This window comes from Cavia porcellus, unplaced genomic scaffold (assembly GCF_034190915.1).
Source record: "Cavia porcellus strain 051 isolate PalLab524CR breed Dunkin Hartley unplaced genomic scaffold, mCavPor4.1 scaffold_19, whole genome shotgun sequence".
In the NCBI taxonomy this organism is placed as follows: domain Eukaryota; kingdom Metazoa; phylum Chordata; class Mammalia; order Rodentia; family Caviidae; genus Cavia; species Cavia porcellus.
Genome location: NW_026947502.1, coordinates 2,271,681 through 2,286,866, shown reverse-complemented (window position 1 = coordinate 2,286,866; position 15,186 = coordinate 2,271,681). Strand labels below are relative to the sequence as shown.

The 15,186-nt window shown below is 43.5% G+C and overlaps 1 protein-coding gene across 1 annotated transcript; it reads right to left on the bottom strand.

Moving 5' to 3' along the window:
- Positions 1–4,968: 4,968 nt before the first annotated feature.
- Positions 4,969–5,991, bottom strand: LOC100728373 (olfactory receptor 1361-like). Its single transcript, XM_003461650.2, has one exon. It carries the CDS (start codon positions 5,989–5,991, stop codon positions 5,068–5,070), a length of 924 nt encoding a protein of 307 aa, XP_003461698.1. The 3' UTR covers positions 4,969–5,067.
- Between the last annotated feature and the right edge of the window lie 9,195 nt (positions 5,992–15,186).

The window sequence follows — 15,186 nt, the reverse complement described above, 5'->3', positions numbered from 1 at the left end:
GTACTGCTGAGAAGAATGTGTATTCTGATGTTGTTGGGTGGAACATTCTGTATATGTCTATCAAACCCATTTGTTCACAGGTATGATTCAGTTCTGTTATTTCTTTGCTCATTTTCTGTCTGGTTGATCTGTCCCTTGGTGTCAGTGGCGTATTAAGGTCTCCTGTTACAATTGTGTTACTGATAATTTGAGTTTTCATTTCTGTTAATAATTGTTTTATATAACTGGGTGCTCTGGAGTTTGGTGCGTATATATTTAAGATAGTTATCTCTTCCTCTTGGAGTTTTCCCCTTATGAGTATGTAGTGACCTTCTTTGTCCTTTATGGTCATTGTTGGTTTAAAGTTCACGTTGTCTGCAAACAGAATGGCTACTCCTGCCTTTTTTTGGATTCCTGCTGCATGAAGAATTGTTTTCCATCCTTTGACTTTCAGTCTGTGGGTATCCTTCTGGGTTAGATGGGTTTCCTGTAAACAGCATATGGTTGGATTTTGTTTCTTGATCCATTCTGCTAGTCTGTTTCTTTTGATTAGTGCATTGAGACCATTTACATTAATGGTTATTACTGTTAAATGCTGGTTAATTGTAGGAATGTTATCTCTCTGCTGTTGCATCTTTATCTTTCTGTTCTGTTTAATTATTTGCTTTGCTTAGTGTTTTTTTCCTTTGTGTATCTAAACTGTCTTTCAATATTTTTTGCAGGGTTGGTTTGGTGTTCATGAAGTTCTTCAGCTGTTCTTTGTCATGGAAGTATCGTATTTCACCATCTATTTTGAATGATAGTTTTGCAGGATATATCAGTCTAGGTTGGAAATCATTTTGCTTTAGGATCTGGAATACTTCACTCCATGCTCTTCTTGACTTTATTGTTTGTGATGAGAAGTCTGCTGTGATTCTGATAGGTTTTCCTTTATAAGTGATCTGTCTTTTCTCTCTGACAGTTTTAATAATCTATTCTTGTGTTGGATTTCTGGGATGGTGATTATTATATGTCTGGGTGTAGTTTTATTTTGGTTATGACTATTTGGAGTTCTATATGCTTCACTGATCCTGATGTCAGTTTCTGATCTCATGCTAGGGAAATTTTCAGCTATTACTGCTCTAAATATCCTCTTGACATCCTTTATGTTGTCTCCTTCTTTTTCATTAATCCCTATCATTCTTATGTTATTCTTCTTTGCATTGTCTTGCAGTTGTTGAATTGTTGTTTCCTGATTCCTTGTTATTTTTAAAAGATCTTTCCTTTCCTGTTCACTAGCTGCAATCCTGTCTTCAAGGTCTGAAATTCTATCTTCACTTTCACTAAGGTGGTTTTTATAACTTTCAGTGGAGTTTTTTATTTCCTGTATATCTCTGTGCATCTGCATTATGTATTCTGTTTGTTTCTTATATTGCTCGTCTAGGGATTCTATCTTTTTGTTTAGTTCCTCCAATTTTTTATCTGTGTTTTCTTTAGATATATTCAGAATCTCTTTCATTTCTTTTATCATTTCTTCTTTTATCTGGGAGATTATTTCGAGTTTGAATTTCTTTAAAGCTTCCTGGGGTTGCTTGTCAATTTCAGTAGTTATTGTGTCCGATATATGAGGTGGATGGGATATATTTTCTTCTAAATACATTCCTCCTAGGGTTTCTTGAGATGGGCTGGAGTTTTGAGGTTGTAATTTGGTCTTTTGTTTTGTCATTTTCCTATATTTCCGTGTTTCAAGTGTTATTTGAAAGCTTCCTCAGGATCTGTTCTATGTTTGCAGCTACTGAGACTCTGGCACCACGCTACCCCAAGCCATTGGGCCTGCAGAACCAATGGCCCTCCTCTGCCTGCTCAGAACTCCGCAGTTCCAGACAAGCTGGGCCTCAGGGACACTGTGCGCCCACCTGCCCCTTGGAAGCTCCACAGCTCTTCAATCGCAGCCGGATTAGGGTACTCACCACAGGCTGCAGTGCCTCAGGAACCTGTGATCCCTCCCTGCTTGCAGAGATATCCACAGTCCTCCAGACACAGGGAGGGGCCGATGCAGGCACCCCAGATCGGCCCAGCTCCTCCTCTGCACACCGATGGCTAGGCGCGGCTGCGAAACAGGCTGGGCTAAGGGGATAGTGTGTCCTGAGTTCTCTTAATTGGCTCCCAAAGCATGAGCTCCCAGTGACTGAGGAGCACAGGATGGGAATTGCCATGGGCCAGAGGGGGCTGCTCCTCCCAGGAGCCTGGAAGGTCTGGTCCCTGGAACTCAGGCCCTGGAGGGCAACTCAGGAGACTCCTTGGCCATCCCTGCGTGGACTCTTCTGTCTGGCGTAGCATGTGCTTCCAGGGAGAGAGACCACCAGAGATCCACAGGAAGCTCTGCTGCAGTTTCTGACCACTTCATGTCCTGTGAGTGCCCCTCGTGCAAATATGCCCTAGGCTCTGGCCCTGTGCATTGGGGTCTTGAGAAGAGGCCTTGGAGTCAGTGAAGGAGCAGTGGGGATGGTGCCCAGCAGAGGGCACTGAGAGACAGGACAAAGTCTACAGGATCAGCCAGCACACAGCTGCTCACATGTGGGCAGGCCAAGCCAGCTCCAGGCCTATGCAGCTCTGCTCATACCGCACTGGTGTTCCTGTGTGGGTTTCCTGGGTCTTCTGCATGGCCCAAGGTGACTTCCCCAGATGAACTGTGGTGACCATATGCTTGGAAGTGATTTTCCCTTTGGTTCAGCAAACCCTGTACTAAGTTCAGTAACTCTCCTCTGGCTGCACCCTCTCCCCACCCCCACCCCACAGAGTTTGTCTGGAGCTGAAAGAGACAGAGACTGAGAGACAGACCCGGACCCAGCCACAGCTTGCTCCCTTCTACCTGGCTTCCCTGTTGAGCCCCAGAAATTCCTGGAATCTGGGCACTGCAGCAACCTTGAGACTGTTGTTACCTACATTCTAAGTTTCATTATTGTGATTTTTGATGTCTAGGCTCTCATTTCTTAACTTCCTATGAAGTAGAGAAAAGTATTGTTTTTTTTTTTGTTTTTTTTTTTGTTTTTTTTTTCCGCTGAGCTTCAGAGGTTTTTGGCTGGGAGAGAATATCTTCGGAAAAAAAAACGCAGCTCACTGGGAGGAAAACTTAGGGAGGTTTAGAAACACTTCTGCACCTGTCTGGCAGGAGAGAAGCAGCTCTCTTAGGAACATAATTGTCTCTCAGAAATGATCGGGACCCCATCTTTAATACCCTTTTAACAAGAGCAATCTGTCTCAATGTAGAGACTAATGATAGGGATTGTGGGCGCAGGCGTGGGAAGGTGGAGGTGCCTGCTCTCAGAGTCCTGTGGTGTCTGCAGCCGGAGCTCTGGGCTGCCGAGAGCTTCTCTAAGAGGGGCGGGTTCTTGCCACTCATCTGAAGGGATAGAAGTGGGCAGGGGCAGACTAACCATTTGCCTGTGTGAATCCTTGTCCTTCCATCAGGCAAACAGGGGAAGGAGAAAGGGGCCACTGTTTTCATGGACTTAAAGCCAGCAATTCTCCATATTTTAAGAACACAATCTGTCAGACACCTTCACCCCTCAGATGTGACTGACATGATCCGTGATAGCTCCCTACAGACATTTTTAGGGGAACTGGAACTCTACTGAGCTCACCCAGGGACACATCCAGGCATACGTTGGCTGGGTACTTTTGCAGGCTGAGTGCGGCATGTAGCTAGGAGATAAAATAGGTTTGCAGATCTGGGTCATAAAGACCACGAGGGCCTGCACACTTGTAGGAGTTTCCAAAACTCAGGGAAGTGTTTCAGCAGAGAATGAAAAAGGAAAGACGAGGAGAACTCAGAGAGACACATGAGAGGGGAGAGAAAGTTTAGCTGATAAGGAAGGAAGCTGTAATACCAGCTCAGTGCCACGCGACGCCAGGCATAAATACTACCTAAAATATTTGGGTTTTTCATGATCTCTTCCAAATTTTCTACGCGGGTGAGTTGCAGGATAAGTGCAATACTCTAAAGCGAGCCTGCATGAATGACAGAGCTGCACAGGGAGAGGAAGGAGGCTTTGCTGGGTCCAGGTAGGACCTGGTGAGTGGCAGGGCTTCGTTAGGACAGGGCTGATGGTTAGGGGCAACTGGCCACCAGATTGAAGGAGGTGGACAAATACATCAGCGACAGGCGGGAAGCCACTGAGGGGAGGGCTCTACAGCCCCATCATTCTTCAGTGATCACTGTCTTCAATTCCGGAGAGCTGTTTTGGACACCAGGAAAGAAAGGTGTTCCTGGTCTCAGTGGTTGAGATGGAGGAGAGGCTTGGACTTCCGGACAGTTGCGCACAATGAACCTGGATTTGGAACCCGAGATTCTGAGTTCAAAGCCCAGTGCTTCATTGAATTCATGTTCCACAGTGACGCTAGACAGTAGCTTTAACAGGATGTCTGCTTCCTGCCGATATCTAATCCTGAGGGAACAGCACACTCTCTGTGGAGAAGCTCTACTCTCTTTAACTTCCTAGTACCCATCCTGACCTGTTCCTGTGCTGAAGGAGAAAACTCAAAACAGAAATGCAGGAAGGTGGAAGTGACCCAAAGGATAGTTAGCAGAGAGAGGTTGGGGAGGACTTAAGCTTAGAGCAGAGGAAGAATGACCTAACACAAAAGTAACAAAGACTCTGACAGTGCACAATTGGGACACTGTAAATCAACCCCTCCCAAAGGAATCAGCCACGGTGAGGTAACCTTTCCATTTATTTGTCAGTCACAAGAGAACTGCAGCCACTTTTCCTCGGAGGCCACAGAGGGCAGGTGACTCTGAGGATGTTCACCTGCAAAGTCTTCTGAAATTCAGGTCATTGTGAGGGCCAGTTACATCAGAGAATTTAGAGAGTTATCTAAAAACATACATTCAAATCGTCCTGCTCCTTGGTTTTTTCTTGCCTATAAAATGGATACCTTAGCATCACTGATTTTTATGTATAACAAATTAATGGTCTTATGACTCTGTGAATACATGTCCTCCTAAAATATATAAGCATGATTTTCATCACTTACTAGCAATTATAAGAAATGTGAGTTTTATTTAATGCTTGTAAAAATGACTTTCAACTCTACAATTTTCTAAATCTACGATCTAAGTAATAGCTTTCTTAGGGCTGCTTTCATGTCCCGATTTCTCAGGCTGTAGATGAAGGGATTGACCAGGGGTGTCACCACTGTGAAGATGACCGAGGCCACGGTGTCCTGCACTGAGTAGGAGGATGAAGGGCGCATGTAGACCCCCAGGATTGCCCCATAGAAGAGGGAGACCACGGTGAGGTGGGACCCACAGGTGGAGAGGGCCTTCCTTATCCCCTGTGCTGAGGGGAACTTCAGTACCTTAGAGAAGATGCACACATAGGAAACCACAATACACGCAAATGGTGTCAGAAATACCAGCCCACCCACAGTGAAGACCATCAGGTCATTGATAAAGGTGTCAGAACAAGAGAGCTTCAGGACAGGGTAGGGGTCACAGAAGAAGTGATTCACAGTGTTGGTGGAGCAAAAGTTGAGTCGAACCATGAGCAGAGTGTGCAGGAGAGCATGCAGGTTTGTAATGACCCAAGAGACGGCCACCAGGAGAACACAGAGTTTGGGCCTCATGATCATGGTGTAGTGGAGAGGCTGACAGATGGCCACGTAACGGTCATAGGCCATCACACTCAGGAGAAACCCATCCATGTTGATGAAAGCAATGAAGAAGTAGATCTGGGTCATGCACTGAGTGTAAGAGATGGACTTGCTCCCCACTACGTGATTGACCAGCATCTTTGGGACTGTGACTGATGAGAAGCAGACGTCGACAGTGGAGAGGTTGGCCAGGAAGAAGTACATGGGCGTGTGGAGTCGAGGGTCACAGCTGATGGCCAGGATGATGAGCAGGTTCCCGCTGAGGGTGACCAGGTACAGGCCCAGAAACAGCCCGCAGAGAACCAGTTCCTGCTCTGCGTGGGCAGACAGCCCCAGGAGGAGGAATTCTGTGACTGTGGTGTGGTTGTCCCCGCCCATGTCTGTGGGAAAGGAAGTGTCAGCACATCTGAGAACCATATGCCAACGTTTCAGTAAAAACATTGTGTAGTTTGAAATAGTTTACTACTTTGATGATGATTAACTAAATCTGAACTAACTTCTTAGGTAATGTTACTGGAAAAACCTACCTGACTTTGATAATCTTTATTTACCATGGCTATAGTTGAATCATCTGCACTACTGGGTACCATTTGTAAGTAGTTTCCTATGTAATATGTGACTCAGGTTAACGGCAGAGATATTTTATTTCACTATGTAGATGGAGAGACTTAGAATAGGATAGCTAGGGGATTTACCCCAATTCATAGAGAGGAAGCGAGACTCCCACACCAGCTGGCTTGCTTTGTTTCTTTATAACATGGGTGTCTAATAGTCTGCCTTGTCTTGGTCACACTGAGTGAGGAGGAATGGTCTTGGGCTGGGTACAAAATATGTCATACAGTTACTGCACATTAATAAAAATTTCCCAGACTTTAAAATATTTTGTTAGAACACTAAATGAAATCACAAGCTCTGGTTTAACCAAACCATTGAACACGAAGACTCCATGTCTCTTAATTACGGTGAGCACTATCTCCCAGCCACACACCTGCCAGGGAGGGAAGCAACACTGCCAGGAATCCCATTGTCCCTGTCAAGCCCCACAGGCACGCCTCCCATGTGAGCCCAACACAGTGCGTTTTATCTGAGTTCAAAGCACCACTCCCCATCCACAGCAGGGCTCACCTCTGCAGCCTGTGGCCCTGTATTCCTCGCTGTTTGGGCCATGTGCAACCTGTGGGCTGTGGGCTGCATGTGCCTGTTCTATATTTTGATGAGTGACAATTAGTTAAATTACCCAATAGGAAAGGCGGTATTCAGTACCACCACAAGCACGCACATTTAGTCTGTGGCTTCTAAGTTTTCTTGGATTCAGGAGATACTCGGGGTCCAAGAGACCTGTTTCATTGCTTGGCCCAGCCTCTTACCTGCACTTAAGCTGCTGTCCTGAAGCTCACTGCCATGGTCTCCTGACCAAAGTTGGGCTCAGTTGCCATCGTGGTCACCTGCAGTCTGAAGAATGCTGGCAGGAGGATGCTGCTGTAGCTGGGTAAAGGGACATACAAAAGAGAATCTCAGAAGAAACCAGGACTTCAGCAAGAAGTCAGAGGATGCCAGGTAACAGTGCTGAAAGAACTCTTGGTGTCCAAACAGGAAAGGAGAGGAGACGCAGCAGCGGAGGTCAAAACCGGAGGGAAAGGGAAGAGCCAGGCAGGTGCCACCGTGCAGAGGCCAGGCTGTCAGAGCAGGGGACACTGCGGGAATCCTGCGGAGGAAGCAGCTGTAGGGTACATCAGGGATCAAAAACACAGTGAACATCCAACTAGAAAATGAGTACAGTAAAAGACACAGTGCCAATAATGCCTCTCAAAGCACTCCAAATGCCAACACATTTATTCCATAATTCTTGACATTGTGCCTTTTGTTGTAAAAAAATTTTTAAAATGTTTTTAATACATAGACCATAGTCTTTGGCCATCCTTCGTTTATGTAATGGGGACAAGGTGACCACGTGAGAATTAAATTAGCAAAATTAAGGGCTAAGTGCTGAGATCATTGTAACCTGAATGCGCTCCCAGAACCAGAGCACAAGGAGCACAAATTTGACGTGTTCTGGGTGGAGCAAAGTGATGGAGAACTTCTGGGGGAGGGTTGGGGGGAGGAAGTGGTGGGATACAGGCTCAAGAGAAAGAAGAGAGCATCATAAGCGCCAAACATTAGTACTCTGATGTCACAACAGTTAGGTTCCCAGGTAGGTCCCCCAAGCAAAGCAGAGACAAAGAGAAATCATACAGTGTCTATTGTGCTGGTGGAGCATTTGCCTGTGAGGTCAAATCCTGAGAACAACAAGCTCAAAATTTCCTCCACTGTCTAGTGATGGTGTCTATACTGAGAAGCATAGCGGCCTTGGCATGGTCAGTTACTGGGAAATCACATCACCCTTTCATGCACCGCTCATGGTTCGCAGCTCAAGGCCAGTGGACTGAGGCTCTGCAGGAACCTGGTGTGTCACGGGAAGTCCTGCACTCACTTCCTCTTCCTCTAACTGGACACTCCCCCCGACTTCTGGACTTTGACTCAGGTTTCCACGCATCCTCCTCCTTGGGAGAGATGCTCTTACCACTCTTTATTTTTCTTACCACTCTGTTTGACCATAACCTTCAGTTTCCATGACTTAGATATGCTGATGTCTGCTTGCATGTGCTACTCTCCATGCGCCAGCACTATGGGACTGCATCTGTGCGTCCTGACATGTCCCCATCACTTTGTGTCTGGTCGTCCTCTCTGAGTAGAGACTGCTTAGTGTCTGGATTTCTGTCCAAGTCAGCATCCCCCAGTGGGGCTCAGAATGGCATCCATGGAGCCAGTGCAATTGCAGAGAACAGTGAATGACATAAAGAAATGGCTGTACCGGGGAGGAGTAAGGACCTGAGCAGGTCCTGCATGGCTGGGCAAGGAGACTCTCTCCAGATGTTGGACATGCAGGCTGCAGCATCTGAGCTTCCAGCCCAGTTGAGCAATGCTCTGCAGTCCCAACTCCCGTGCCTTGCTGTCTCCTCCCATACCCACACCCTGCTTTCCGTTTCCCAGTGAGAATCCCACTTGGTCTTCCTGCAGTGCACAATACTTCTTTACATCAGATCAAGGGACACTTCCCGCTCTGAGCTGAGTTATCCGCAGAAAGATTCCAAAGGTCAGTCTGTGTTCTAGGAATCTGTCTGCCACTGGGGGTGGCTGAGCCTCACCTGCCTTCCCATCCCTTCTTACCTGGCCGCTCTCTGCCACTGCCCTCAGGTGCACTCTAGAAATCGCAGCCTCTGCCAGCTCTTTGGGTGGGAAACTCACTCAAGTTTGGAGCTAAGGAGGAGCAGGTCAAGCTCTGTGGTGTATGTGCTGCTGAAGCCAGCATAGCCTTGGTGATTGGGAGCAAACAAGCAGATGCTACCTGCCTATTTCCCCAGAGGTGGAGACTTCCCTGAAGATTATTGAGTGCTAGTGCCCCAAGGGTGATTCCTCACAAGGCCTCTGTAGGCCCCTGTTAATTGTTCATTATGTCATTCTGTTTACACTCAGCTCTGATGCAAAAACTTTCTGCACTGTCTTCAGCACTCAGCCCCTTTCTAGGTCTATTCCCTTAAACAGCAATGAGAGGAGGGACGGGAACAGTGGATAAGCTGTGTGGAAATTGTAAAGCACACACACAAAAATGGGTACAAATAGGAATACAAGAAGACTTGTACTAAATCTGTTGTATGTATTGGAATACTAAAATATCTCACAGAATTTAATCTTTCTACTAGTCCAGTAGAAATACTCATAATTAGGGATTTGATTTCCCAAATAAAAGGTATCATATAAAAATTTAATAAAAAGCTGGACATTGCCACTAGCAGGCACTTTCCTGCATGCCCAGGTGTGGGTGAGAGAGCCAGACAGATCTGCCTCTGCCTGCTGGGTGCCCTACCAGAAGGCCATGTCCTACAGACAGCCAGCGCTGGCAGAGAGAACCAGCAGATCCACCACTGTCTGCAGGGAGCGGCCACTGCAAGGCTCCTTCCTGCAGGTAGCCAGCAGGAACAGGAGCACACAACCACGTAAACCCTGTGCATCTATAAGCCATTATCGGAGGTACTTGGTTCCCTCAGGCAGCCATCCCCCAATAGTGTAATTAAACAAACCTGTATGTGTCCCAGTGTAGAGACACAGGCTGAGAGAAGCAATCCCACCTCCATGCACATCTGATCATCAGGGAAGCCCCAGTGTAGCTGCACAGGTCTGGAGAAGCCTGCTCCATACCCTGTTACCTCCCTGTAAATCTGGGGTTAGAGGAACCCACGTGCCTGTCCCATCCCCCTACACAGCGGAGGGGCAGCCAACATGGGAAGTGCCTAGGGCCCCACAACCAGCTTGTTGGGAGGAATCCAGGATAATGTCAAAACACAGAAGTAAAATGCAATCTCAGACTTTTAGTCCACACAGAACAAGTCTGCAAGATACACTTATGGAAGAAAACAGAAGTCACGCACCTAAGATCTCTGAGAGGATAGCAATTGAGGGAAGGAAACAAGTTCATGAGACTCTAAAAGCAGTCAAATTAGAAATAATGTCTCAGGTAAAAGAAGAAATCACAAACATCCTGAAAGAATTGTCCAGTTTCCCTCCTAGGAGCTGAAGGTAAGCAAGGTGACTCCAAGCACATGGGGAAGCTTTGGACCATTGCTCCCAGCAGGAAAGACCCTGCCCAGCCTGCTAAATCACCTGAGGATGCACTGGAGGTCCCTGCGGTCCTGACATGGCCACGCCCAGCGACATGCATTCTGTCCTGAGAGCCGAAGGTGCATGAAGTGATTCCAAGCACATAGGGAAGCTTTGGAACATCACTTAAAACCCAGAAATATAAGGAAATTACAAAATGAAAGAGTAAAATGCAATCTCGAACCTCTAGCCCATTCCAAGCAAGTGTACGAGACAGAGACATAGAAGAAAATGTAGGCCATATACCTGAAACTCCTGAAATGATAACAACTGAAGTAAAGAAACAACTGTGGGAAGCTATAAAAGAACTCATATCAGAAATAATATCCCAGGCAAAAGAAGAAATGATAAATGTAATGAAAGAAATGCTGAACATATCTAAAAACACATAGTTAAAAAATTAGACGAATACTGCAAAAAGATGAAAACCCTGAATGAACAATATAAGAAACAAACTGAATGAAGCAGATTCAAAGAGATACACAGGAAATCAGAAATTCCATCAAAAGTTGCCAAAATCTCCTCAATGAATGTGAAGATAAGGGCTGGGGGTTTAGCTCAGCAGCATAAGTGCCTGCCTTGCAACCATGCAGTCATTAGTTCGATCCCCGGTACCAATTAAAAAAAATTTAAAAAATTTGTGCTGGTATTTAGCTCAGTGGCATAAGCACCTGCCTGGCAAGCATGATCGCCAGTTCGATCCCCAGTACTGAAAAAAAAAAAAAAGAAAGTGAAGATAGAACTTCAGACTTCAAAGATAAGATTGCAGCTAATGAATAGGAAAGGAAGGATCTTTTAAGAATAACAAGGAATCAGGAAATAACAATTCAACAGCTGCAAGATGACGCAAAGAAAAACAACGTTAAGAATGATAGGGATAAATGAAAAAGAAAGGGACAACACAAATGATATCAAGTGGCTATTTAGAGAAATGATAGCTGAAAATTTCCCAAACATGAAAATGGAAACTTACACCAGGATCAGTGAAGCATATAGAACTCCAAATAGCCATTATCAAAATAAACTACACTCAGACATATAATAATCAACATCCTAGAAATCCAACATAAGAACAGAATATTAAAAGCTGTTAGAGAGGGGCTGAGGATTTAGCTCAGCATCATAAGCACCTGCCTTGAAAGTGTGTGGTCATGAGTTTGATCCCTGGTACTGATAAAAAAAAAAGCTGTTAGAGAGAAGAGACAGATCACCTATAAAGGAAAGCCAATCAGAATCACAGCAAATTTCTCAACACAAACAATGAAATCAAAAAGAGCATGGAGTGAAGTATTTCAGATCCTCAAAGAAAATGACTTCCAACCCAGACTGATGTACCCTGAAAAACTGTCCTTCAAAAAGATGGATAAATAAGATACTTCCATGACAAAGAACAGCTGAAGAACTTCATGACCACCAAACCAACCCAGCAAAGAATACTGACATTCTAGATAGACATAGGAAAAAACCACTAAGCAAGGCAGACAATTAAACAGAGTGGAAAGATAAAGAATCAACAGCAGAAAGATAACATGGTAAAAGTAAACCAATATATACCAGTTATAACCACTAATGTAAATGCCCTCAATTCACCAATTAAAAGAAACTGACTGGCATAATAGATAAAGAAACAACATCCAACCATATGCTGCCTGAAAGAAACCCATCTAATCCGAAAGGAAACTCATAGCCTGAAAGTCAAAGGATGGAAAACAATACTTCATGCAACAGGAACCCCAAAAGAGCAGGGGTAACTAGTCTGTTTGAATACAGTGTGAACTCCAAACCAAGAATGATCCAAAGGAAAAAGAAGATCACTCCACATTAGTTAGAGGAAAACTTCAAGAGGAAGAGATAACAATCTTAAATATATATGCACCCAATTTGCGAGCACCCAGCTATACAAAACAAATACTAATAGAAATGAAAAATCAAATAAGCAATAACACAATTATAACTGGAGACCTTAACACCTCATTGACACAAAGAGATAGATCAACTAGACAGAAAATCAGCAAAGAAATAACAGAACTGAATCACACTTGTGAACAAATGGACTTGGTGGCCATATACAGTGTTCCACCCAATATCAGAATATATATTCTTCTCAGCAGCACATGGAACATTCTCTAAAATAGACTATATAGTAGCCTACAGAACATGCTTAAATAAATGAAAAAGAATTGAAATCATCCCATGCATGTTATCAGACCATAGCTCCATGAAACGAGAAATTAATGACAAAAGAAATGGCAAAAACTCCAGAAACACATGGAAATTGAATAATACATTCCTGAGCAACCAGTGGGTCACAAAGGAAGATAAAGAAGAAATTAAGCCATATCTACAAGCAAACAAAATCACAAATACAACTTACCGGAACCTGTGGGATGCAATGAAAGCAGTCCTCAGAGGAACATTTATTGCAGTGAATTCCCACATCAGGAAAACAGAGAAAACTCAAATAAACAACCTGATACTACACCTCAAACATCGAGAAAATTAAAGAATTTTTCAGTAGGTCTAAATAAGACATAGACAAAAAAGGAGAACATAGGAAAATGATGGACACCTTGAATCAATATAGAAGTGAATTACAGTACATAAAACTGATTGAAAGAGAGATCTAGGGAATTGAAAATTCAATTGAAAGCTGACAAAACTGCTTGAAAGTGAATGAAGATAGACTTTCAAACCTTGAAGATAGGATTGCAGCTAGTGATTATGAAAGAAAAGTTCTCTTAAAAACAACACAGAATTGGGAAATAACAATTCAATGGCTGCAAAGTGATGCAAATAAGCATAACTTAAGAGTGACAGGTGTCAGTGAAAAAGCAGGGGTCAACACAAGTGAACTTAAAAGGCTATTTACAGATGTAATAGAAGAAAACTTCCCACACATGGGAAATGGACCTGGCATGCAGATAAGTGAGGCATGTGGGACTCGAACTAGTCACAACCAAAGTAAATCTACACCCAGATATATAATAATCAAGATCCCAGAAATCAGCACAAGAATAGAGTAGTAAAAGCTGTTAAGAGAAAGGAGACAGATCACCTATAAACGAAAACCAATCAGAATCACAGAAGACTTATCAACACAAACAATCCAATCAAGAAGAGTTTGGAATGAAATGTTTCAAACCCTGAAAGAAAACAACTTCGAACCCAGACTGATCTATCCTAAAAAATTATCTTTCAAAATTGATGGAAAAATGAGACACTTCCATGATAAAGAACAACTGAAGGAATTCATCACTACCAAACCAACCCTATAGAAAGTGCTTAAGGATATTCTGGAGAGAAAGATAAAGATGGACCATGGTTCCTGGAGCAGCAGCAGAGGAGGATCACCAAACAAGACAGGCAAGTGAATGAAGGGGAAAAGTGGAGGAGAACAACAGGAGGACAGCAGGGCAGAGACAAATAAATGCTGGTTGTAACCATCCATTAATGTAGATGGCATCAGGTCGGCAATAAAAAGAATCCCAGGGAGAGTGGATCAAGAAACAAGTTCTGTCTGTATACTGTATACAAGAAACACATTTAACGGGAAAGGAAATTCACAGACTAAAAATCAAAGGAGAGAAAACAATTGTTCCATGTGACAGGAGACCAGAATAAAAGCAAGAGTAGCTTGCCCATCAACTGCAGAGTGGATAAGAAAGATATGGTATTTTCATGCAGTGGAAAACTACCCAGCTATAAAGTAGAATAATCTCAAGGCTCCTAAATGGACCCAACTGAAAATCACTTTCATGGGTGAAACAGTTCAAACTCATGTGTGTGAACCCTAGTATAGGAAACAGAAGGAGGCAATAAGATCCAAAATCAAAATACTTATTGCAAGAGTGACAGGTGAGGAAACACCTGGGAGGGAAGGATGATAACTATGTTAATTTCTTATTGTCTTGTCTTGAACTCTTGCATTGTTTTCACAATTTTATTAGGTTTGGCTTTTTTCTGTGTTGTTTTGTTAGATTTTACTCTGTCTGATGGTAGGGGCAGCTGTTTTGAATATAATGGGATATATTATGGTTTTCATGGTCTCTTATTATATTGCTTTGAAGTTTTATAATGCTTTAATTCATTTGTTTGACTGGTTTTGTTCTGTTTTGTTTGATTTTATTATGTGTGATGCTATGAACAGATATTTTGAAGAAAATGAGACAATATAGTAACCGTTGCTGATTTCCCATCATCTTGCTTTGAAGTCCTACCATGCTTTTGTTCTTCTGTTTTGATTGGTTCAATCATGTTGTGTTTTATTTGATTTTATTATGTGTTACGGTATGGAGAACTTTTTTGAGGAAAATGAGATATTATGGTGTTGTTCATTTCCTGTTACCTGGTTTGAAGTCCTGTAATGCTTTCGTGGTTTTGAATGGGTTTATACTATTTTGTTATGTTTGCTATTACTGTGTGTGAAGGTAGGGTCAGCTGTTTTGAAGAAAACAAGAGACAACATGGTAGCTGCTGTTGGTATCCTGTTGTCTTGTTGTGAAGTGCTGTGTTGCTTGTATGTTCTGTTCTGATTTGTTTTGGTCTGTTTTATTTTCTTTTATTCTCTTTAAAATAAAAAAAACTGTCTGTGTAATATGCAGTAAAAGCCAACCATTTCATTGAGAAGTTCTATGAATTACGAGAGATGCATCCAGTAGGATAAAAGCCATCACAAACACGATAGCAATATTTCAATCAGCTGTGAAGAATCTCCCAGTGCCCTTTGTGGTTCACACATATCCACACTTAAGCCTCACAGTCATGATACACGTGAATCAGCAGCAGCTCCCTTCCCATTGCCAAATAGTGTTTAAGTGTTTTGAGGGACCACAAGCTGTTAACCCCTTCTTCAATTCATGAACACTGAGGCCATTTCTA